General features: G+C 39.1%; 2 protein-coding genes across 3 annotated transcripts in view; both read right to left on the minus strand.

The window, feature by feature from the left end:
- Positions 1 to 1,046: 1,046 nt before the first annotated feature.
- On the minus strand, positions 1,047 to 7,595 carry SLC35E3 (solute carrier family 35 member E3). The gene is made up of 5 exons (XM_052774639.1): positions 7,134 to 7,595; positions 6,821 to 6,931; positions 5,084 to 5,242; positions 4,055 to 4,137; positions 1,047 to 3,587 (listed from the first exon to the last, which is right to left on the minus strand). The coding sequence occupies exons 1-5, from the start codon at positions 7,521 to 7,523 to the stop codon at positions 3,401 to 3,403; spliced, it is 930 nt and encodes a 309-aa protein (XP_052630599.1). The 5' UTR covers positions 7,524 to 7,595; the 3' UTR covers positions 1,047 to 3,400.
- Positions 7,596 to 8,623: 1,028 nt separating this feature from the next.
- The window catches only part of NUP107 (nucleoporin 107), a 31,489-nt gene continuing 16,010 nt past the window's right edge, over positions 8,624 to 24,102 (minus strand). For both annotated transcript variants that reach the window (XM_052774465.1, XM_052774466.1), the window contains 17 exons: positions 23,736 to 23,849; positions 21,440 to 21,530; positions 20,205 to 20,281; positions 19,615 to 19,674; positions 18,072 to 18,217; positions 17,917 to 17,965; positions 16,707 to 16,776; positions 16,146 to 16,264; positions 14,467 to 14,505; positions 13,952 to 14,102; positions 12,808 to 12,914; positions 11,714 to 11,816; positions 11,373 to 11,533; positions 11,063 to 11,188; positions 10,234 to 10,347; positions 9,779 to 9,946; positions 8,624 to 8,835 (listed from right to left, as the gene is read on the minus strand). In XM_052774465.1, coding sequence (XP_052630425.1) covers positions 8,728 to 8,835; positions 9,779 to 9,946; positions 10,234 to 10,347; positions 11,063 to 11,188; positions 11,373 to 11,533; positions 11,714 to 11,816; positions 12,808 to 12,914; positions 13,952 to 14,102; positions 14,467 to 14,505; positions 16,146 to 16,264; positions 16,707 to 16,776; positions 17,917 to 17,965; positions 18,072 to 18,217; positions 19,615 to 19,674; positions 20,205 to 20,281; positions 21,440 to 21,530; positions 23,736 to 23,849 — 1,803 coding nt within the window. In that variant the 3' untranslated portion in view covers positions 8,624 to 8,727. The remainder of the gene's footprint in view (positions 8,836 to 9,778; positions 9,947 to 10,233; positions 10,348 to 11,062; positions 11,189 to 11,372; positions 11,534 to 11,713; positions 11,817 to 12,807; positions 12,915 to 13,951; positions 14,103 to 14,466; positions 14,506 to 16,145; positions 16,265 to 16,706; positions 16,777 to 17,916; positions 17,966 to 18,071; positions 18,218 to 19,614; positions 19,675 to 20,204; positions 20,282 to 21,439; positions 21,531 to 23,735; positions 23,850 to 24,102) is intronic.

Consider the following 24,102-nt stretch of genomic DNA (forward strand, 5'->3'; position numbering starts at 1 on the left):
CCATCACTGGGCATTCATTTCACGAAATGAGACAGAGAGAGGATACATTTCTGCTGAATTGCAGCTCTGTCTTGAAGGTAGACTTCCTGCAAGACAAACCTCCTTTTCATACATGTAACAGCAGCAAACCACCCTCCTTCAACCTCAAGCCTGAGAGAGTAGCTGTTCACCCATCAACCCAAAAACTCCTCTGGCACAGTGCCCCCAAAGCCTGCAAGAACTTAGCAAGTCGTACAAAACCAGATGCAAAATCTGTCAAACAAGCACTGAGTTACCAACGTTAAAGGTAACACAAAGCTTTGAACTGAGCATCGCTTAAGTGAAGGCATAATTCCTATTCATTTGGGGAAAATTAGAAAACCTCGTGCATGTTGTTCTAAAGTGTTTTCAGGGACAAGGCTAGCAGAGATAACTTACCACCAGTCACTCATTTTAATCAGAATCATCTGGATCTGCTCTAATTTTTAAATGCCACCCTGGTATCTATGCTAGCTTTTCCACTGGAACTACATCAGTGGTAGCTTTTAAAAGTAAAGAATGATAATATAAGCAGCAAAGCACTCAATAGCAGAAGAGGACCAAGCTCCATCTTGCTACCACGGTTTAGTCATATGTAGAATATGAAGTAAAATGAAAAGCAGAAAGCAAACACCAGGGTTTGTACAGTATGGCTCCAATTGCGATGGCAAATAGAGGGTGATGACTACATATTGTTAAAGATGCCAAGTCTCCGATTTCCGTTTCAGCAAAGCCAAAACTGAATGAAATACACATAATTAGCAGGAAAACATATTAAAGTGATGTAGTAAAAACTAGAATAAGCAAGTTTCCCACCAGGTAAGTATCAGTAATTTTTATAAGACTCCAATTTTACCTCGGGATTTAAAATTTCCCTCATCTGTGTCAAAAGTTCAGCCCCAAAACATGCAAACTCCTTGAAATATTTATACAGACAGAAATCCAAGTGGCCATTTTGTCTTATACACACCTAGACCCCCAAAGTGTACGCAATTCAAGCAGAAGATGAAAAAAGACAAGAACAACTGTTCTCCCCTGCAATAAGCAGGTGTCAAGTGATTAAAAATTTATTCCCACCCTACACACGGTATCCAAAGAAACAATACGTACAAAGATCTATTTATCCCACGATTACACAAGCCTCCTGGATTTAATATTTTGAACCATGTGACAAAGTTCAACATACTTTGTTTGCGAGATACAACAGGTAAATCTCAAAGGAGAGTTCTTGAACATATGAAAAAAAATCACATCACTTAAGTGACCTCCACGACTTACACATTCCAGCAACAGACTGTATTTATAATGTATTGTTTTAATGATACTGCTAACTTTCTCTTGCAGATCTGCTCCTCTCCTTAAGGAGTCTTCTGTATTTTCAGACATGGTTGTTTTGTTCATTCTACCACTTCATATATATTTACATCACACTCATCCCAAATATGGTTGTCATACAGGCTTCTAATTCAGTTGTTTTATAACTGTAAGAGTCTTTGTGGTCTATCTACATTTTAGAAGAACTTGTGCACAGCACAAATTAATGCAAATGGCTTTCTCAGCGTATGTACTGAAGGATATGCATCCAGAGATGGACTGTCTGAACACATCTTTCAGTAGTCCAGGCTGTATTTTTAAACTAATTATATAGATTTATAAAAACGTATACAAAAAATTATCCTTGAACCAGTACAATGTCTAAGACACAGTTGGTAAAGATGTAAAATTACTCAGGTGTATCTAACTCTGAAATTATATAGAGTGTTATGGTGTAAACTTAGGTTACACAGAGAAATAACTTTTTCTTAAATCAAGAACTCTGTAACAGAATAAATAATTTACAAGCTTGAGAAGATCTGCATTGTTTCCTACACAAAGACTTGTTACCTATATTGTAAAAAGCTTAGAGGAACTAAATATCATTTCCGTTGGCGGTTCTAAAACTTAAATACCTGTTTTTGTTCACATAATTCCCCTCTTTAAATCTGCTAGAGGTAGATGAAGCTAAAATGAACCCCAAAACGTAAGGATTAAGATACTGCAAATAAATTCTAACCCTGCAAATCTAGTGAACATATGTTCTCACCAGATTTACTGAAAGCAGTTATTTTCTCTTTCTTTTTTTAAATAGAACAGCACTCAACTTCTTCCTTCCATGTTGTCAAAATCGGTGCTTGATACTGTCACAAAATAATTTTCAAAGCATTCCTGAATTAGAGCAGAAGCAGGTCTCACCTCGCACTCTTCAGTCACTCCGATACATTTCCGAGGACTGTCTGTTGAGGAAATGCTACCTAGCCAGTGCTGCCCAGACAGCCCCCGGGGCCGCCCCCCGAAAAGACGACAACAGACAAATCTGCAGATCCCAGCGAAAGTAACTCTTGGGGAAAGGTGCGGGAGCGAGGGAGGTGGGGCTTCAGCAGCAGAGAGAACCGGGCATCCTTCATGTCCAATACAGATGGTGACCTTTCCAAAGATTTCTCCAAAAATATTTTTTAGCATGGGTGTCTGTGTGCAAGGGCTGCAAAATATTTGGTTATTACCACGAAATCAGAGATTTTATTAGGCTCACGAGTATTTTCAAGATCTCACGTAAAGCCTTGGTTTTGGCATAGAGAAAATTATAAAGCAGTAACAGAATTTTCTAAAACATGAATGACTTCATTAATGTCCTGATAGACCAAAAGAAAAATTTAAGATGGACTGTTTGGATCTGATCTCCTACTTTTCTATAGCTTGGCTTGCGGCTTCAAGTTTTCCAATGTCTCCTCTAGTCTCTCTCCACCTGTAACTTTACCTACTTTCTTCAGCCAAAACCTGTCAATGTGTTGAAGCCAAACATACATAAGAAAGCATACAAGAAATAGCAATGAGCTTGGCGGCCCTTTTTAAAACTACTGAACAAAGTATGTTTCCTCTTCATCGTTCACCAGACAAAAAGGAGGAAGTTATCACTACATACCAGAACATCTGCATAAAAGTGCCTCCAAGTTTCTTCACAACAGCAATACTGGCATGATCACAAAGACAGGATTCCTTTTCTTTCTCTCTGTCTCTGTATTGTAACTGTAGCCATCATGATCTCATTTGGTATGCCAAAAATATAATTACTTCAGTACAATTTCCGCAGCAATTTGAAGTGTGCCTTTTTCTCTTTTAAGTTACCATTTAAATTTAATAGAAATGAGAGGACGGACTGAGATGGCAAAACCCCAGCATTTTACATAATTCAGTTCGTTTGGTTTAGTTACAGAATAATGATCCTGGCGGTTAAACTAAAACCATAGATCTAAATGAACGGGGCAATTTTGTGCATTCTAGAATCAATGCATATTTAAATACTTGTTTTCCTTCACAATATTATTAATCTCCAGAAACCCTCGCTTTATGGACGCTGAACCAATTTACTCTTATTGCTTTCCTGCTCGCTAAGCTTGAAGTGGGTGTAAGCTAAAATGCCCAACAATGTGCACAGAATCCCAAGGCCTTGATTAACAGACAGTGGATCCTTAAATAAGAGGCACCCTCCCAGGAGGGTGATGCAGAACTTGAAATGTCCAAACATGTTATACCTAGACATCTGTTAAGGATAACAGCAAATATCAGTATTATTTTTTGTAAAGAGAAACACTTGGCAACTTCATTAATTACATCCAAAGCATGCAACGGTATGTCACACTGACTTCAACTCATGCAACTTTCCCCCACCTCTGCAGCTATGACAATTAACCTCCACCTAAAGCCTTTCACCCATCGTACACTACAAACTGACATGCCAACACTTCCTCAAGGTAGCCGAAGTGTGGGTAAATATTCTTTGTAAGTATGACGGTCACATCAGTAAGTTAACCGCCATTACCTACACAAACCCTGAACAAAGAAACAAAATACACTAAAACATGAACATGCTTTTCCAGCTTCATCATTTAAGATAAAGCAGGCAGGTTACCAAACAGTTTTCCCACAGTAAATCAGCCCAAATGAATGCTAATATAATTCATCTGGAAACAGGAGAAACAACTAATGGTACAAAGGATACGTGACAGGTGACGTATTTCCAATGATCCAGTAAATGGACAAGTTTACCATAAAGGCTATTATTCCAGACAGCAGTACCATTATCTGTGGATTAATGGACACAGTCAGTAATCTGACACACTTTTGGCCATTTGTAGATATATTCCAGGTTATTCATTTAGTTTCCTTTACTTTCAAATGCAAAATATCAGCCAAAAAAACCATTTGGAGAACAAAAATAGAAACAGCTTCAAATCAGTACAGGCACTAGTGGTGTGTGTAAGTATCTCAGGGTATGATGTCCATAAATATATACTGATATAACCACAAGTCTTTTCTCCTTTACTCTCAGTGAACATTTGAGAGTGATCTGGAAAATCGGGCTACTCATACACATAGAGGTTGTATTCTTTACCTTTGAGACAAAGTCTTATTTACGGTCACAACAATAACTATTTTGGAAAAATATTCTGATTTTGTTATTGCGAATACTTCCTATCCCATTCATAAACTGTAGCGCTACAAGAAATGGCCCATCACTGAGCGGCATGATCAGCAGTGGTAAGAATATGCCACTGGGTTTTTTTTGGACGGAAGGATAAAGGCAGAAATTATAGCCTTCTTGCTGAAAATAAACTAGCAATCCTAGAGAACAACCAATGTTGGCATCCTTCCACAGAAGAGGAGTTGAGAGTGTCAAAAGTGAGCATGCTTATCTCTTTTTCTGAGTGGACAGTAAGAGCTGGAACTTGGGCACTTACATATTTTTAATTTAATACACTAGGGGAATCTTCTGGATTTTGTCAGATTTGCCTGTTGTTCAGATGCCCTCTAAACAGAAACAAGGAGGTAAACCAGTTGACAGACAGACTCCTCCAGGAGGAAAGGGGCAGACACAACAAGGGTTTTTTTTCTTTTGCACATGCCCCTCTCATCTCCTCTTAGACAATAACTATACAAAAATCTGTTTCACAAAGAAACAGATCTTACTATCAAATTCAACTACATCAATGCTGAATATTTACTTAAATAAAGTCAATAAAAGCCTTACCACAGCAGAAAGCGTCCAGGGCCCAAATATTCCCCCTTCTCCAAAGACTGGCTCGAAGAAGGGTATGATGAACAACAACATAGCTGAGGACATTGGTGCCTGATAGTACAGCAACTGCATAGAGTTTACCTGCAACTCATGTTGTTTAGCTCCTACCCACTAAAACCAAAAGAGAAAGCTGTTACACACAAGGAAAAAAACCCCATAAATTGAAAACTTGAGCAAAAGCAAACTGGCTAACACAAAGGGAGTCTTGTGTGGACAATACTACGTAACAGATTGTTGAGCATCATCTTCTACCTTTGCCTAACCGAAGGCCCATGCGTTTGTCTCTTGCAGGCACGCAAGCCATGTGAGGAGAAGATCATATGCAGGGGCAGTGAAAAACGCCTGAGCACCTAAACCTTCCTTTTCCCATTGCCTGGGGGTAAAGTATCATAGTTGAAGAAAAAGAAAAAAGTAGCAGAGCTGGGAAGAAAATGCCAGCTGCCTTCTATTCTCAAGACAAAGTCCAGATCCTGTCTATGATGGAGCCGAGCACCTTTGTCTAAGCAGAGATCTGCTTTTGCTCCTTTCTTCTCCTTTTCCTCCACACACAAGCTAACAAAACCAGTCAACGTTTGTCTGTCTTTTGCCAGTTTATTGTGAATTTACTAAATTTCATTTCAATATTGACTATAAATGACTATAACTTGGACTGTCGATGTAGCATCCTTTAAGAGACAACATTAGTTATCTACAGTTATGAAGATAGATGTTAAAGCCAAAAAGATGCACCTTTATATTGTACTGAAGAATGACATTTACTTTAATACTTCATAAATCACATTAATTGGTAACATGGATTCCAGCATATAAACTTGCTAAGTTCTTTTAAAAGAAGTCACAGAAAAATTTCACTCAGGTACTACCATTTCTCCAGTACATACACCATCACTTAAAGTTATTATGCAGCACCTCTCTCCTCCTCCTGCCGCAAAACAGGACAAGAGACAATTATTTATGGTCTTGCACACTACAGGTCAAAGAGCCTCACCTCTTCAGGAGGCACAGTACGCCCGTTACAAAGAAATGCACGTTTAAGTTGATGACGACTATCACAACATGACCGGGGACTCTAATTTGGGAGGCTTTTACAGCCACGGCCGATAATGAACTGGTCGTGAGCCATTAGTACAATGTTACAGCAGAAAGGGCGAAGGCAGTCCTTGGATACATCTGTTTTTTTAACCATAACCAGCCACAAAGGTTATATTGTGCATATGTGTTAATGCACTCTCTATAAAAACTGTGTATAGTTGAAATTGAAGAAGGATACTGCTAAAATGTCAACAGCTCAAGGATAAACCATGGGATTAACTGAAGGACTGGCAAATGTCCTTTCTAGGGAAAGGCTCAAATGCAAGGTACTTGCTTCAGCAAGGAGAACAGCTATGCTCTCTAGAAAACCGGCGTTTTACCGATAAAGCGATCTTCACCCCTTGAAAGTATGCTCACCACCACGTGAAAGATGACAGCCCGATTTTTAGCAGCAAGAACGATCAATTCCTTAAACAACGCACCAGGGGCTGCGGCGGATTATCACAGTTTGTTTTGTGGTTTTGTTTAAAATAAATAACGGCGCGTGGAGGCTTTCCTGGAAGGCAGAGCGCTCTTTAAAGGTGATTTAACCGCGAGACAGCAGCTTCAAGACCAAACACCGCATCTCCCCCCCCCCCCCTTCCCGCCATTACCTACCACTTGGTAGAGGGAGGTCACCAGGACGCCCAAGGTGGCGAACGCCATCCCGAGGACGTTGAATTTCACGTCGTAGTAGGAGTTGAGGAAGACGCCCAGCGTGATGGGGACCTGTGGAGATGGAAAGGGCGCGGGGTTTGGACCGGGCTCCTCTCTGAGGCGTCGCCTCAGGGCGGGCGGGCGGGCGGAGGGAGGGGGGGGGGGCGCGGGGGAACCCCGCGCCCCCCCCCCCTCCCTCCGCCCGCCCGCCCGCCCTGAGGCGACGGCCGAGGGCCGCCCCTCCCCGCTCCCCTCAGCCCCAGCGCCTCCTCACCAGGGTGAGCTTGATACGGAGAGGGAAGGTCTTTCCGTAAGCCAGGCTCTGGATGACCACGATGACCGGCGTGGTCATGGCCTTAGCCAGCTGGTAGGTCCCGATGGTGTTGCTCTGGAGGGAGAGGTTGGTGAAGACGACGAAGCCGCAGAAGCTGAGGGCCAACGGCAGCACCTGGGAGGGCTGGAGGCTCTTGGGGGAGAAGGCGCCGAGAGCCTGGCACAGGTAAAGGCCGAGCCAGGTGATGGCGAAGTGCACCAGGGTGAGGCTGAGGTTGGGGAAACCCAACCGCACGTACAGCCACTTGTTCAGGAAAACGATGCAGATGGAAGCCGCCAGATTCACCAGCAGTCCCGCCGCCAGCCGACCCTGCGCCGGCATCCAGCCCATGGCGTCCCGCCGGGCCGGGCAGCAGCGGCTGAGGCAGGCAGCCCGCCGGCCGCCGCCGCCTAGCCCCGCCCACCGCCGGGACACGTGGGCCCGCGCCTTCCGGTGGCCCCGCCCCCGAGGGGCGGAGCTGCGCCGCCGCGCCCGCCGCCGGGACCGGGACCGGGACCGGGACCGGGACGGGGACGGCTGCGGGGAGCGGGCTTGGCCCGGACCCCCTTGCAGGAGCGCCGGAAAACGCGGCCTAGGGCCCGGAGGACAGCTGGGGGAAGGTGCAGGAGCTCTCCCCGGCCCCCCCCGCCGCCAGGCATACCCCATCTCCCCGGTCCAGCGGCGGGCGGGAACACACCTTCGCTCCGAGGTACCAACCGGAGCAGGTATTCGGTATTTCTGTAAGCACGGACATAAAAATATACCCACGTACGGGCGTGGCACGAATCGCGTTCTTCGTCAGCTGTCAGGGGACACCAGCTGGGCGAAGGAGCGTCGCTGCAGCCACGGCCTCTGCGCACTGGACGGAAAAGCAGCTAAACGCGTGTTTACACCCATAAAGAGGGCCAGAACAGGGTTTCTAAGTCAACTGCAAGATCTGAAACTGGGGAGTTTCAAGGTACGATCGCCTTTCCTCCCGTTCTGGATCACGTCAGCATTTCAGCAGCTACAGGCTGGCCCCGAGAGCGGTGCGAGCCCTGAAGCGAGCCCTTCCTTCTCTCTTCCGAAGGGCTGGCGGTAGCCCTTCACCTTCGCTCCTCCGGTGACGTTCCTTTCCTCCAGCCCCCTGCGTCCGCTTTCTTCTCCCCTGCCTTCCACATACATCCTCCCGCAGCCTCGCTTTCCTCTCCGCTGTACTCTTGCACATTCTCCTCCTGCCCAGTAACGTTTCCAGGCTACGGGCAGCTCTTTGGCATGTAGCAAAGAGATGAAGGTTCATGCAATCGCCGTATTTACATAATGACATTTTAGATTAGAATGAACAAACCTTTTCTATTTGTGAAGCACTTTTATTAGAAAAAAAAACATTATGAAAAAGGGTATATAACAAATATCATCTCTGAAGTTGGTCAGAATTTTTCAGGTTGAAATTGAATCCCGAGGGTTGTTCCCCCCCCCCCAAAGATCAGAACAGTTTGTCTGAGTCATGGTTTTGTTCTTTTTTATAACCAGAATGTCCATGTTCAGAAGTCTTTGCAAGTATCTACATGAAATCCTAGGACTGAATTTCATATCCCAAAGGATCAAGATCCTGGTCCAGAAGCATCAGAGAAGATTCCCTCAGCTTCTGTAGAAGCTTCCGGAGTTCTTCTTTTGAAAATACCTAAGAAAAATAAAATTTAAAATAATGAAGTTATATTTATTTGCAATGAACAGCACTGATATCAAAGTAAATGGTGGTTAATTAAGTTGTAATTTTTTTTTCCCCTTTCTTTCTATTGAAGACAGTGTGAACATCTGACATTTCAGAAAGGCGTTTAGTAAAGGACTGGAAGCTAGTAGTAGTATCCAAAACCTGAAGATAGTCTCAAGATAGCTCTGTCTCATAACCACTAGAGAGATTATTGCTGAACAGCCAAATTTAATTCTCCTGTTATTGCTGGCAGAGATCTTAGGCCAATCCAGGCGAATGCATCACAGTGTTTTTCTTGGCCTTGATGTTTCTTTTCAGATGTCTAATCCTTAGGTCTTTTTGGGGGGGGGGGGGAGGGGGGGGAGTGTTGTGGTTTAGGTGTGGGGGGGTTTTTTTGGTTGAGTTTGGGGGTTTTTTTAAGTGATAAAAGTTTTTTGGGGTTGTTTTTCAGGCTTGTGGAAGGAAAGAAGGTTAGGTAAACCCAAGTGCTCCAAAACAAAACCTGCTTATACAATGTTCTGAAATGTAATGGAAATAAAAAATAAATCAGTTACAATTCTACAGTTCAACTTAGAATCGTTTAGGTTGGAAAAGACCTTTAAGATCATCGAGTCCAACCATTAAACTTAATTCAATTCAATAGCCCCCGTCCAAAAATTAGTAACTGCACTACTCGGAAGAACTGCTTGTCAGAAGACTGGCATCATCTTCAGGGTTTCAAAGTTAACTCTCTGATTCCTTAAGCCAGCATACAAGGAAGCCCTTTATTACTGCAGTGAATGGCAAGAGATAAAGAAACTTATGATGTTAAGGAACATATGGCGTCTTCCTCTCTATATAGAAGCTTCTTCCACAGTCAACCCACAGAGCTTCTAAATGGAAGCTAAGCTGCCTGCAGCTCTCGCTAACTCACCGTATAAAGCTTGTGTCGCTCAGAAGCGACCATGTCAGCCAGTCGCAGGCACTCCTGATACTGTCCAGTACTGTGTAACACTGTGTGCAGTAAAAAGCACATCATTGGCAGACACAGCTTGCGCAGTAAAATCATCTGGTGTGTTCGTTCAGGGTCATCCTCGGCATCCTTACCACAGCAAAATAATGTATTAGTATTATGAACATCTACCTTTAAAAGGCAACTCGGCATAACCACGTAATTAGTAGCGTCAGAGGCAAAAAACTGGACTAACCAGCCTGGACTGGACCGCCAGAGCTGATTTGTACAGTAACCGAAAGGGAAGCAATCTGTAACTGGTCACAGCAAGGCTAGAGTGAATTAAGCAGAAGCACATCAAACTAACGGTGACAAAGGTACAACTGAGTACAATCCGCGCTTTGTGGTCTGCGCCATGATGTAAAAATTCATTTTACCTCTCTAACATCAACCATCCATCCTCCATCAACAAACAGCAACACATTGTACATTTTCTCTTTCACATCAGCTGTAAGAGCATCCAAGAGGCCTTTCCAAATACCATAATCCATCTGGCAAAGAAATAAAAAATAAACTACTGCAGAACAGGATAATTTCCAAGGCTATTTTAAGACAGACTCTTCACCTAGCATGCAACAGCCAGCGCAGCTCCAATTCGAATTAGAATCTTCAGCCAATGGCTAAAACTTAAAAGCCTGCTGCTAACAGCTATTTCCACCCTTGCTTAATTCCCTGTCCAGAGTGTCAGACAGGTTGTTCAGAAGCAAAGCCACCAGAGGAAGATAATTTTAAACAATTATTCTGCCATGCTTATAAAACACATACTTGTATTAACTGAATACAGTATATTCATACTGGCTAGACATGCAAAAAGAACTTTTGGCAAAACAAACAAAATGGCAGCATCTTTTAGAAAAGAAAATGTGACAAATACAAGAATAAAAAAGAGTTAATAGCAAAATCAATTACTCAGAGTTATTAATAACACTGACAATCAACACATTACAATGAATATTTACTACTACATGACAATATTATATGTAAAGCTGAGTCATACAAAAAGAAAAGCCAACACATGAGAATTTATTGTGCAGTGGCATTACTATTCTACTGTTTCATACTCCCCCAATATAAAAACAGAATAATTTATAATAGAGTTCTTAAGCAATATGAATTAGCAGTCTTCTACTCTGTTTCATTAAACTAAGACCACCTCCTAGGCAAGAATGTACATGTTCATAGTAAATAACTTGAACTTTTACATACCTCATACTTCTTTTCTTTATGTTCATGGGCCACTTTTTCAGTGAAACTTGCTTGTGGTAACAAAGAAGGCTTCTGTGGAGCTGAGTTCATGTGTTTAAACCATTCGTTAAAGGTTTCGTGGGCTTCCTGGATTGCATTGGAAACAGTCTTTTGACTTACATAATTACAAGAATGTCATTAAATGCACAGATATAGTGCATCCAGGAATCAGAAGTTAGATCAAATGGACAAAACTTGAAGTTTCACCACCAAGGCAAAGCCACCATTATTTCTAAGTAATAACTTGGAATACAGCATATCTGAAACTCACCAAATATGCCCGAATACATAAATGTTCCCGTATAGCATTGTCGTCTTCAGCTGGAAGCGGAGTATCCATTCCCTGTTCTTCCCATTGGTTATATATTTCTGCTATAGAGTCTTGGGGAATCTTCACAAACACATCTTTTGCAGCTTCATGTTTCTTGGATGCTATGAGAACATGAACTGAGTATCAACAGCTTTGCAATTTCCATACTTTATTTTTATAAAAACTGACAAACCAATGCTTTTTAATAGACTAGGTTCAAAGTTATATCAAGTGTAATGCCAAGAGCCAACAAGAACAAAAACAACATTTAAAAGGTCAACAGTATTTGTGAAATTTAGTACCCAAGAACTTCCTCATGATTGCATTGCTTTGCTTAAGTGCTTCCGCCCTCTGTGCAGGATCAAATACGAGCCAATCAATTACATCTATTTTCAGCCGATCCGCCTGTAAAAAACAACATATAGATTCACTAACATTTCAAGCATACAGCTGATGTTAAGACAGGTTAAATCTGGTCAATGAAATACACAAGTTTCTAGAGATATTTGGATAGCATTACGACATACTAAGAAGGATAGCTTTATTCACAACTTTAGTATCAAAAGCTTAGAAAACAATCTCTGCAATCTAGAATAATTCAAAAACCCATTTCTAAGTATTCGCAAGATATTCAGACCAATGGATGAACATCAGGTCTCAAAAATTTTTATGGACTACCATGCATCTTCCTCAAACTTTAATATGAATACACTGTACAAACATGATTTATGGAGCCCTTGCTATAATCTTCAGGGGTGCCATCAACCTGCAACCAGTTTTCCAACTCTTGCATTAGATAAACTACCTATTTGGCTTAGAGTTTAAACTTTGTACTGAACAGCAAAAAAATTGCCACAAGTTTGCAAACTATCAGTTGCTTTCTAAAGAGTACTTTGAATGCAAGCTATTAACAGTACCTCACTGTCACTGAAGTACTGAGTTGGATCCAACCGACACTCAATAGTGATGACAAGGAAACTGTCAGTAAAGGCAGTCTGTCATAGCTAGAATATGTCACTTGAGCATGTGATAAGGTACATCTGAGATCCAGAGTATTAATCCTCATAATTCTTAGAAGCTACAATAATACCCTGCTCTCAGCTACAACAGATTTTGGTATAGTAATTTCAAGGGCTTTATCTCCACTTACTGTTTGCATACAGACATGCTGCTGAGCAACATACACCACAGCCCAGAATATGAAGGAGATGTAGAAACAGAAGTTATGAATTCATGCAATTCAACTCCTCACTTGGTCACATGGAAAGTGCATTTCCCTCACAGGATTTTTCAAGGCAATTTCCACCATTGTTGAAAGAGAAATATGGATCATATATGGTAAAAGACTCTGTAGTTGATTGCAAACTGGAATATCTGCCCTACGAAGTACACTCACCTCCGTTGTGCCCATATCTAACATATGGTCATGGTGACTGAATTCACCAGCATCCTTCTTGCGGATGTTTTCAACAACAGTTTTTGTTATGGTTGCAACATCCAGACCTAGGTTAAAAGAGAACTATGTAAGAGCGATCATGAATTCGAACTTGCCACAAAATGAATGTCAGACTCCAATTGTTGATCTTATTCCTTACTACCAGTAATTCTCATCAGTCTGTTCACACTTGCATTGTCAGACTAAATTATAAGCTTTTGAGATATGTAATTTATTGCAGGTATTTTAGAAGAATGATATTTGAGATAACAGAGAACACCAGACATGGGAAAAAGAATAAGACAACTAACAAGTTTTTCAGTCTCTGCTGGGGACCAGCATATAGATATATTTGCTAAGACCACTGATTCCTACAAATCTGACGGCAAGACTATGATTTGACAGGAATGTACCAGGAAAAGCTCAGAATAGTTATTTTACAGATGCTGAAGCAGGATGGTTTATTTTTTGAAACCTTAGCCAAGTTTTTAAAAGAAAATGACTAAAAAATGATCGAAGAAAAGTCAGACACTGAAGTCTGCAGGAAATCTATCTCTTTGTGAATTTTGAGTGGCACAGAGGCATTGTCAAACAATGGACAGTGTGCTGCTTCACTGTAGTCCCTTTTAGTTTGACGTGTGGGCCTGGAAGCAAGCTTACGATTAATGCAAGCAACCCACCATGGCTAAGAAAGAGCACTATAAATAGGACAAAAAAAAAAAATCAAGATACTCATAACCTTCCTAAATCCACAAACAGGTATGTATTTTTATAATTTGTTTTCTGAAATAATATGATCATGTCAAGCTTCAGAGCTTCAGCTTGAGGCAGGCAGCTGGCATTTACTTCCTGCTGTGTTTGGACATAATCCAGAAGCAAAAGTGATATTTAGTTTAATTCAGAAAAAGAATTGCAATTCCAGGTTAGTTAAAAACCACAATATACCTACTTGAAGAAGTGATCAGCAAATTAATTTTAATTGAAAAATGAAGAGACACAGGAAGGAAACATTATCATCTTCTTAGCTAGGTCTTGCATTAAAAACTACTGAAACACAAAATAATCCAGCATATAAAATGATAACTGGAATATCAGTATATCTCACCTGCATCTTTCGCTAATTCAAGGCAGTGGTGGCGTTGATCACTTTCAATAACATCTTCGAGAAATAAAGCATACTGAGCAACAGCTAGCTCTGGGGGCAAGTGGCTAACATAAAATGCTATTAAATCTGTGTGCTTCTCAGATACCATCCGCTGCAGAATAAGAAGCAAATATTTAGAAAAACATACTATATTCCTCTGTGTAAACACATGTGTTTACACTTCTGTAAAAACACATTTTATGTAAAAACATCAATGTGCGACAGATTTCTGATTATTTTCTTCTGATAGAGGAAGATTCCACTTCTCAGCTTCTAAACAAGGATCAATAAAACTGTCTCTTATTCGAGCACTGCTGACAGAAACTCTGCATATTAGGCAAGCTTCCATGTATCTCTTCTCAAGAGACCATTAACTGCGTCACAGCTCTTTCCATCCTGTAACCTTAAGTCTTCTTTTCTTCCCCTTTACGTTTAAATTACACTAGAGAAAGCAAACTATATTTTTGAAAGCTTACCTGAATGTAGGTCTTCAGGACTTCAACAGAAACTTCCTCCTTATTGCAAACAAATAAAAATTCAGTTTTAAATCAGATAATGTGGCACAAGAAAAAAAAAAGATACTTTACAGGGTATCACTATTACACAGACACAAGGTTATTTGCTTATCCTTGCTTCAGTTAATTTACACATTCAAACAGGCTCAGCTGGAAGAACTGTTTCTCTTGGAGAGCGATTAAAAAAATAAGTCTTCTGATTCAAAGATTTAGTGTTCCAAGGATTTTCTTTTTCAGCAACTGGATAATATAGTTTTTGGTCTAACTGCAAAGTTACTTTTAAATTTTTTTTCCAATCTTTCCATTTTACCTTTTTTTTTTTTTAAATTAATAAATAAAATGTCAGGTGAACAGATGACTATTGCAGTATGCTACACGCACTGTTGTATTACAGAAAGTTCTAATCTTCTTCTGTACAGGTAATAAATATCACCTGGCTCATCTGTAATAGCCTATACTAAACAACCAAAGTATAGTCCGAGCACCTGAGACTGCTTTAGCTACGACTCAAGTGTTTGTTACTGTGAAGAACTATCATTTTAGTTTTGTATGTGTAAATGAAATTAGAGATCTTCATCTATGAATTGTACTCAAACACCAAATAAGGAACATCATAAAAGCTTGCACAACTGCCTCTTCCCTCTGAGGTCTACTGAGGGTTGATCGAGTAATCTTCCAGTAAATTCACCTACTCCAAAATTGTGGAAGCAGTAATCAACAGTTGCTTGCAATCCTACAATGGAATTTATGTAGGAAATTGCACCTTCTTTGTCCCCTCTGTTAAACATATGCTAATGACTAGTCTTACCATACTTTTTAAAGACCTACTCTAGCAAATTTTGAGTCTGGCTAAAAAATGTGTATGTATACACACACACACACAAGTTCCTCTTAATTAGCTAAATCTTAACTGCCTTCAAAATAAATTTTAACAAGGGAATGAAGCAATGATTAGAGGCATGAAAAAACATAACTCAGAGCTGTATTTAAATCATCTAATGAAAACACACATTTGTCTTTCGCCAAAATAGGTTCCATTCAGAAACGTATTTGATACATAAGTGCTTCTAAATTTTAAAATAGTAGAAAAGGAGAGCTTCTAATTACTTGTCATTGCCTCAGAAAAGAGTAATTACAGCTGTGTGACCCATCTGCATATTTAGCACAAATAGGCTAGGTAGCTAGTAGGCTATACTTAGTATATATTTTGAGAAAATATGAAAGTTTCAGCTAGTACCAATTACCTCAAGCAAAACCATTTATGAGCTTACAGCAATAGGTACAATTCCAAGGACTCTGTATAAGATCAGTTCATATTCAAAGCATCTTGGCTGCTATGAATAAGCCTAACATTGAAGTTTGAGTCAGGTCCTTCTCAATAAAGGGCTTATGAGTAGGATCCACCATCCTCAAAAAATAATTTTCAAGCTGAACTGGAGGGGAGGAGGATGCTCGATTCTAATTTTGACTGTTGTATTTAGGCTCCAAGATCAACAAATATACTATTTAAGCATGCAGCTCCTCATCAGCCTGGTAGCAATTTACCGTCATTGTATGTAGTTTATATATTTACACACAAGCTTTTCTACTTCAAAGACTAGCTATTGCTATGACAACAATTCAACTACAAGTGAACTTACCTTAGTCTGCAGACCCAAAGTGCGGAAAAACAGAATAAGATGTGTCATGAAACGAAGGAGGTGTCCTGGGAGCACACTTCTGTCTTTGGAAAGCCATCTGCTGAATTCTTCCATCAAACCTATAGCCACCAAGGAAAAGTCGGTATTAGCCATATCATGGGGAAAAAACACCTCAGAAATATTTCAAAATTATGCATTTATTCAACAAATGTAATATAGCCTCAAAAGACAAACAAAACAGAGCAGCAACAGTTTTGGAAAGATTTAGCAGTTTCGCTTAAATATCTGCCGTATGTATTTTGTCATTTCTCAGAAAAGTTACAGCAATAGTCTTACATATATTCTGATACATTTACACGATTTCATGACTTCTTTGAAAACTACCTTGTATGTCAAACTGCAGAAAGTCCCTACAGTTCTTGATTAAAGAAGCAGCTTAGCTTTTAGGTGGAGTTTGCCTACTGTGTGCCTCTAAAATCCATTCACACATAAGTTTCTGGAAAGGTCACTAGAAATAATGTAGTCAGTTGACATTTAAAAATTACTCAGAGAAAAGCTCACCATCCACATCTCCCAGTATAATGAATTTCTGAATCACATGATAGTGTTCTTGATTCTCCTCTATAACCCTCTGGGGAAAGAAAAAGAAAGTTCAAACTTTGAATAAAATCTTATAGCATAATGTATAAAGAAAGCAAACTTATAAATAAAGCAAAGGTTCCTCCTTAGGGAAAAAAGCTATCCTATTTCAAAGGGTATTCTGCATAAAGAGCAGGAGAAAAGGCACTTGCTAGCTCAATGTCAAATTACAAGAATATCGACAAACTGAAAGAAAGAACCAGAATATAGATCTGTGGAGTTAATACTTTCATGGAAGAGATCCAAGACTAAGGGCTTTTTGCTCTGAAGAGGAGAACAAATAACGATGTTCCAGAGAATAGATTCTACAAAGTCACAGAAGAAACAACAATGTGTATAAATCCTTAAAGAAAAGGCTTGCGAAACTTACTTGGGGAGGAGATTTTTTTTCCGTTAGAGAAATTAATGCATGAAATGCAATTCAAATGCACCTGTAAAGTTGCTATATGGTGAGGACTGCACTAGAAAGGCAAAGGCAGCTGGGTGTATCTGTGCCTGACTGCATCAATCTGTAAGCTGTCTTTAAACATGTCTTCGTCTTAGCAATATGATAAATGCTATATGTCTATTTCATCAAATAACAGTAAGTGCAGTTTCAATTTAATGTTTACAAAATTAACATTTAAGTTATATACTCCATCTTAAATGGAATAAGAACCCTGGGTGTTGAAAGTAACGAAAAAACACAGGTTAAGCAAATATGCCCTTAGATTTTGAAAGGTCTGTTTTGAAATATGCACACAAACCTCCTATAAAGAAAACTGAAACCTCCTACAAAGAAACAGTATGTAATCTATCTTTGCACATTTTATCAAAGTGTTAAATAGTTGATTTACTCTGTCTGCTTTGTATGTCTGACAACACTTGACAGTCAGCTGTTTCTTTAGCACACCCCGCTAGTTTGGCAGATATGGGGCAAGACAAAACCTGTATCTTTTTTATCATTAAAAGGTGGCAGCATATAGAAAAATCTATTTGAATTGAGAAATTACACATTACAGAGGTAGAAAACCTAGAATAAATCAGTCACTGTGCAATTTCAGCATTTCATTAAATAGTGTAGTAAAAGTAGAACCTAGGGAATAGTAAAAAATGGTAAACAGTGAGGAGAAACACTGTAGTTAACATGTACCTTTTTGTCTGTTGCCTGAAGTTCTTCAAAAACTTTTTCTGAAGTCCAGCTTCAAAGTAGGAGAGAAAAAGCAAAAAACATTACCTTGAATATTCCAAACAGATCATACAGGATCCTTTGTTGAGTGTAGGAGCATAACTTTACTTAAAACTTACTTTGTTTCTAAATAATCTCTAGGGAGCTCTTCCATCTCCTCTGCAGTTATTACTGAGGTTCGTATTTCCTGCTCAACAAGAGTGTCCACCATGACTCTGAAATATGCCCAAACAGTATCTTCCCAGGTATCGCAAACTGGAAGAAGCTACATATTAAAAAAACAGAGCAAAAATTATCAAGAGATAGAGAACTATCAGAATCCAAACAGAGCAACTGTAATTTAGGATCAGATTTCTGGGCACCAAAGCAGACTAATAACCACAGCAGCCTTTCCTTCTTCAAAGCAGGATACAAGAAATCCTTTCACTGAATAAAGCTCTAGTTCCTTGATTATTTTATATCAAAGGAAGTCAACAGAAATCGTCCTATCCTCCTTCCAGAGGCAGCACCACTCCAACACCATTCCCCCTCTTGTGTACCACCTCAGAAAACCAATCCAGATGAAGACTATCCACTCTTCTGCCTGATCACTTTTCAGAAGGATCACTTTGCCTTACTGGTTTATGTCATGGTTGCACAAGTCTCAGTGCAGTAGTGAGCTGTGAAAGGTAGGAGGAAGGGAGTACTGCTGCTGTGGTGATATGAAGAATTTTATATCCAGTTCTTCTCTGAATCTTGCTAGGCTCTTTCAGCACTGAAACCCTAGGGCAAGTTCCAGCAAAACCACTGCATTTCATGAAACACTCCTCTCTTACAGTAATTGTAAAATTACTGAATTTTACTGAAATTACTGAAATTTAATTTCATTAAATGTCTCTCTGCTCTGTCACAGGAAGGTAAGTATCTTCTGTTCTGTAAATCTGTATAATTTTACAATGCCTTTTTTCCTGTAAAAGAGCTAATTTTAAACTTCAATGAATAAAACCTGAAAACATTCCCTATTCCCCCTCTTTTTATTTTCTGAATTATCTTTATTTCTACTACATCATACCAAGATTGGGGGGGGCGGGCGGAAATCAAGCTCCTCAAGTAGGAGCTTACCACAGATTACTGTAACAGCAAGGAAACTTTTATGATAGTCTGCAACGTTCCTCATTGTTCTTAAAAATAAAAAAATAAATTAAAAATCAGTAGTTAGCAGTGGGAGAGCACAAAAACATCTGAAGCATTAAAACTAATAAAAAGAGAAAACTAAAAAGTGAGCATCATACAGAGTATAAAACCTATTGATAATGGAATTCAGGTACAGAATAATCTTTAGATACACCAACTCATCTGTAAGAATACTGTGCATGAGCAGGGAAGTGACTATATAAGCTCTTAAATAATACTGAACTAGAAAGGAACTAAAACAACATTAGAACTGTTTGTACTGAAAGTCAGCAGGAATAATACTAAGAAGAGTCTAACGTATATTTAATTAAGGCACGTCAATCCTACAAAGAACATGTCTACTAAAGCAGCAATGTTTGCTATTGTCCTGTTTACTAGATCTTTAAAAGTACAATAACCAGTAATTGCAGTATTTCTGATATCACTGTCCCATATGAGAAACAAAATGTACAACTACCAAACACCGCTTAACTATGAGGCCTGACATACCTGTTTGAGGTTTCCACTCAGTGCTGCATAGATTGCTCTCTCATATCTATTAAACTGCTCCTAAAATAAACAGTAGAAAAATATAACTTTCAATTACAAAGCATATAAGTTTTCTGGTCACTTTACATTTTATTAGAGATTAATCCATTACAAAATGTTCCATCTAACAGTTTCCAAGAAAAGCTGGAAAATCACAGGACACATCAGGAGCCAAAATAAGAATAGCAAGTGACTTCCCCTTCACTAGCATCCCCTTGTAACTTATGTGAAAAATTTATATTGACCTGGAAAGAAAGCAGCGTTTTTCTTTTCCCATTCAATTAAGTCAAGATGAAAGTCAGTGTCAGCAGTTTCACTTTCAACCAAATAAAAAAGTCAGACATTTCCTAAGCCTGAAAAATTGGTGCTGATTATGTAGATTTCTCACTACAAGACATAAATATGTTGTTTCAGAAGTCCTCTTACAAACATTAATTGCCAAATTTATAAGCAGCAAACACAGAGGAGTTAGGTTTACTTAAAATCATATTACAGAGTTCAGAAAAGTTCAAATTTATATATTAATATCAAGCAAATCAGCATTGTCTTACCTCTTCAGCCATACGCCAACAACTTATTTTCCAAATGCACCTGTATGGATTCCCTTGAACAGGCTCCAGCTCTTTCCCTACTTGCAAAGGATAATTAAAAGGGGGAAAAAAAAAAAAAAAAAGAGAAAGGTGCTATTAAAAAAAGAGAAACCAGTAACAAGGTAAAGCCTATTTTCTGTTACTAACCCAATTTCAATCCCTTTGGAACTCTTCCCAAAGCATTTTGTTGCTTTTGACTGGACCACAAGGTGGCTTTTCCAGGAAGCTTGGTAAATGCACATCTTAAGGTTACAGGATTTTGAAAGCTTAGCTGCTAACTAGCTTTGAAGAAAATAATGTTTTTGACCACAACATATCTACAATGTTTACATTCGGAAAACACAAAATTAAGGAGAAAAGGAATTTTTATATCTTAAGGAATACAAACTTCTAAAAAATGTCACTGCTTCAGTGCTGCTATTCTGCATGCATCTGCGTAAGGGTATGCATCATGAAATTAAAACCCACATAACAGCAGGCTAGGTAGGTACACTCAAAACAAGGCTAGGACACTGGTGACGCATGCAAATAAAAGTAACAGGCTATCAGGATTTGAAAAGTAGGAAACCAATATGCCTTCCAGACCTGGCTATGTACAATGCTTAGACACGTCCTTAAATTTTTCTAAATCCTGCATGTTCTGAGCATAAAGAGAAGGAAGGTATTGTGTTATAAATAGGACCGTGTGCAAGGAACCTCAGAACCAAGAAGAAAGGTAATTTAACAATTTTCAAATATTTTAAAAGCACCTTTTTTCCTGCATTTACATTTGCTGAACTCTAGTCCTACTATACCTTTCTGAAGCTGGATATAGAGTCCAACTTTGGAGCCTGTAAGCAACAAAATGTTTGCTAGGTGGCACAATTCAGATGTTGAGAAAATACAGACTGAAATATTATATGGAGGTGGAGAAGATCTGTCTGGAACTCTGAGACATCTATTTCCTAGCGATTATGCTTGATTTTCAGAAAGAAAGTGACTTTAGATTGTTAAGTAAATTCAGTGAATTCATACCTTCAACTAGAATATTCGTTTTTATATGTTTACACGTTCAACAGACATGATAAAACATTTCAGATACAAAAAAGGTTCTTAAGGTGAAAAGAAATAGCTATTTCTCTTTGTCACAGACAGATATTAAGAGAAAGCCCTCTGCCCTATTTTTACATGTCTCAAATGCACTTTGAAGTAGATACCTCCATTTATGTTAGGATCATGGTACAATTTCCATCCTTCCAAAGTTGCAGCTCTCCAGGCCTGACCACATCGTTTGCATAAGCGCTGTGCCTGAAAAATAATAGATTTGCTCAGCAACAGACTTCAAGGTAGGAAAACCACCAGCTTCTCCTTTAAAAATTTGAACTTTATTAAAATAGTTAATTTGTGTAGAGATTCTACTATGCAAAAAATAAGGATAAAGAATCCTAAACTCAAAACAGCTGAAAGATTTCAAAGTGAATAAAATGTCATCACTGTTTTTTTTCACTAAACACAGTTGGTATTTATAGCAATGTGAGAAATATGCTAGTCTCATCTTTGCTAGCTTAAACAGCTGTTACACATCCTTCTGGTAAGTTTAGTTTAAGGTGTTGTCTTGTTGCTTAGATGTATAATCCATCTCTTCACGCAGTCATCTACTATTCCAGTTAACTTAGCTTTCCAAACCTCTCATGCACTTCTAAAAATAGCAATCCCACCTTTCCCATAATGATATTCAATAGTCTATGCACTAGCACAAACAGGTTTAAGTCAAAGCTATTTTGAATAGCATGGAAAGTAGAACAGAAACTGTACAAAAAAAGCTTCCCCACAATTCTTCCAATCTTCCACCCCTGAAAAAAAGTCAGCTACAGATTATCTAATTAGTCTCACTGGTATTGTTCCAGGACTGAGAAAACAGTATGAACAGTGAGAGAAATTGCAATATGCAGTCTTCGTTTGTTTAGCCAAATTCTGTTCTTTTCATACTGGAAGGCTGCAGACAGTCAGCCATTTTGGGAATGGTGACAAACAGTAAATTTAAAGAATAGACAAGCAAGTTGTTCTAGCTTACCTGCTGGGTATTACCTATTGTAATAGGTAAATGAACAGAGGTTCATTCTTAATTCAGAGTAAACTTGAAGTATTTTAAGTTGCTCTTTCAGTAGTGAATAACCCACTTCATGCTTATCAGACAGCAGGGACATCATAGCAGCAACTGCAGAACAACTGATGCTGCAAATTTATATTCATATTGCCCTGCAGCAACATGCTCATTTGCCTATACTATCAGAAAATTAATGGACATGCACCATATTGGAACAGAATACTAGCAAGTAACCATATTCTAAGTTATGGTCTTAAGTCTAAGGTCTTGGGCACAAGAATCTCAAGTCCCTTTTTTTCCCCTCATTACTCAAATGTCATTATACATACATAAAGCCTAGTGTAAGGGAATCAGTTTCCAGCTGAGGTCCTTAGACAACACCACAATACAAGTATTTACATGATTAAATCATGAAAGTCACTTCACAACTGGGAATCATTGTTCAGAACAGCTTTAGGACCGAAATTGCCTGGATGTTACTCAGCTAAGGATTAATGCAAAGTATACACGTCATATATTCTCTAAGGTGGTGGAACAAGCAGACTTAAAGTGAAAGAGTTAATGGGGGATAATAATGTGCTTTCTAGAATACTCAGATAAAGTCTATCAGAGTTTTCACTGCTGAAGACCCTGCCAAACAACAAAGGTAAGAAAACAAAAGGTAGAAAGCAAAAGGTAGAAAGCAAGAAAGAGAAAATTGTTTTAACTAAGAAAGTAACCACTGTAAATAACCACGTTTCTTCTGATGGTGGTATTAGCCTATGGAGCTTGTGCACTGGCCCCCAGTTCTCAGTCCTGGGACACACCTCCAAATGTGTCATTGCAACTGTTTGTACAACAAGGTGATAAAAATAGGCCTGACTCTCTTCCTCAATTCCACTCAGATCATATACCCAAGGGAACATTAGAGGAGTAGAGCAAGTAAAGTTTGCTTAATTTAATGCTATTTCTAAGAAAAGCATACATCAAACCTCTCTGTCTAGTTAAAATTGCAAGTGTGTTCTACTCTAATATATCTAGAAGGAAGCCTGTATGATAATCCATTGATTAGTAGAGATGCAGTTAACAAGTTCTTTGAAACATTCTGTGTGTTTTTCTGGCAGTGTTTAGTATCAAGCCACTATAGTAAAAAAACACTGTCAAGCAACCAAAAAAAGCAAAGATGCATCATCTTTTCCATAACATGTATTCTACACCCAAAATTACTTAACTAAATGGAAGATTTTATTAAAATACTAATTTAGCAGTCCATCACTGTCAGTACTGATAATAAATTGAAAATTAAATCACTACAAGCCAAATTGAAACAGACATTTTAGTATACAGCTTTTCATTAGCCTTAACAGTAAGATTTAAATAAGTTACACTAGTTAACCAAGAAGATACTGTAACTTTCTGCAGCTTACCTCGTCTGTCATTCCTGCTCTGATGAGAGTGAAGAGATACTTCAATAACCTCGCATCATCTTCTCGGTCCAAATCATCAAGTGGCAGTTTCTGTCTTATAGGAGCATCTGGATCCTGCAAGGAAAAAAGTCACCATCCATCCACACGATGCCTATATGCCTCTTCCGATGATTTTCTGCGCTGTTTTATAATTTGGAGTCACTTTTTCACATTGGCACAACAATCTGTACAACCCATGTAATATCTAGCATGATACTTCCCCGTCTTTCCTCTCTCATTTCTTTTATTCCTCTTCTGTCACTGTTCCTATCAGAAGGAGCCATTGCAATTTATTTACTCCACCACCTTGTTTTTTGCCCCAAAATTC

Source organism: Harpia harpyja, chromosome 23, assembly GCF_026419915.1.
Source record: "Harpia harpyja isolate bHarHar1 chromosome 23, bHarHar1 primary haplotype, whole genome shotgun sequence".
NCBI lineage: Eukaryota > Metazoa > Chordata > Aves > Accipitriformes > Accipitridae > Harpia > Harpia harpyja.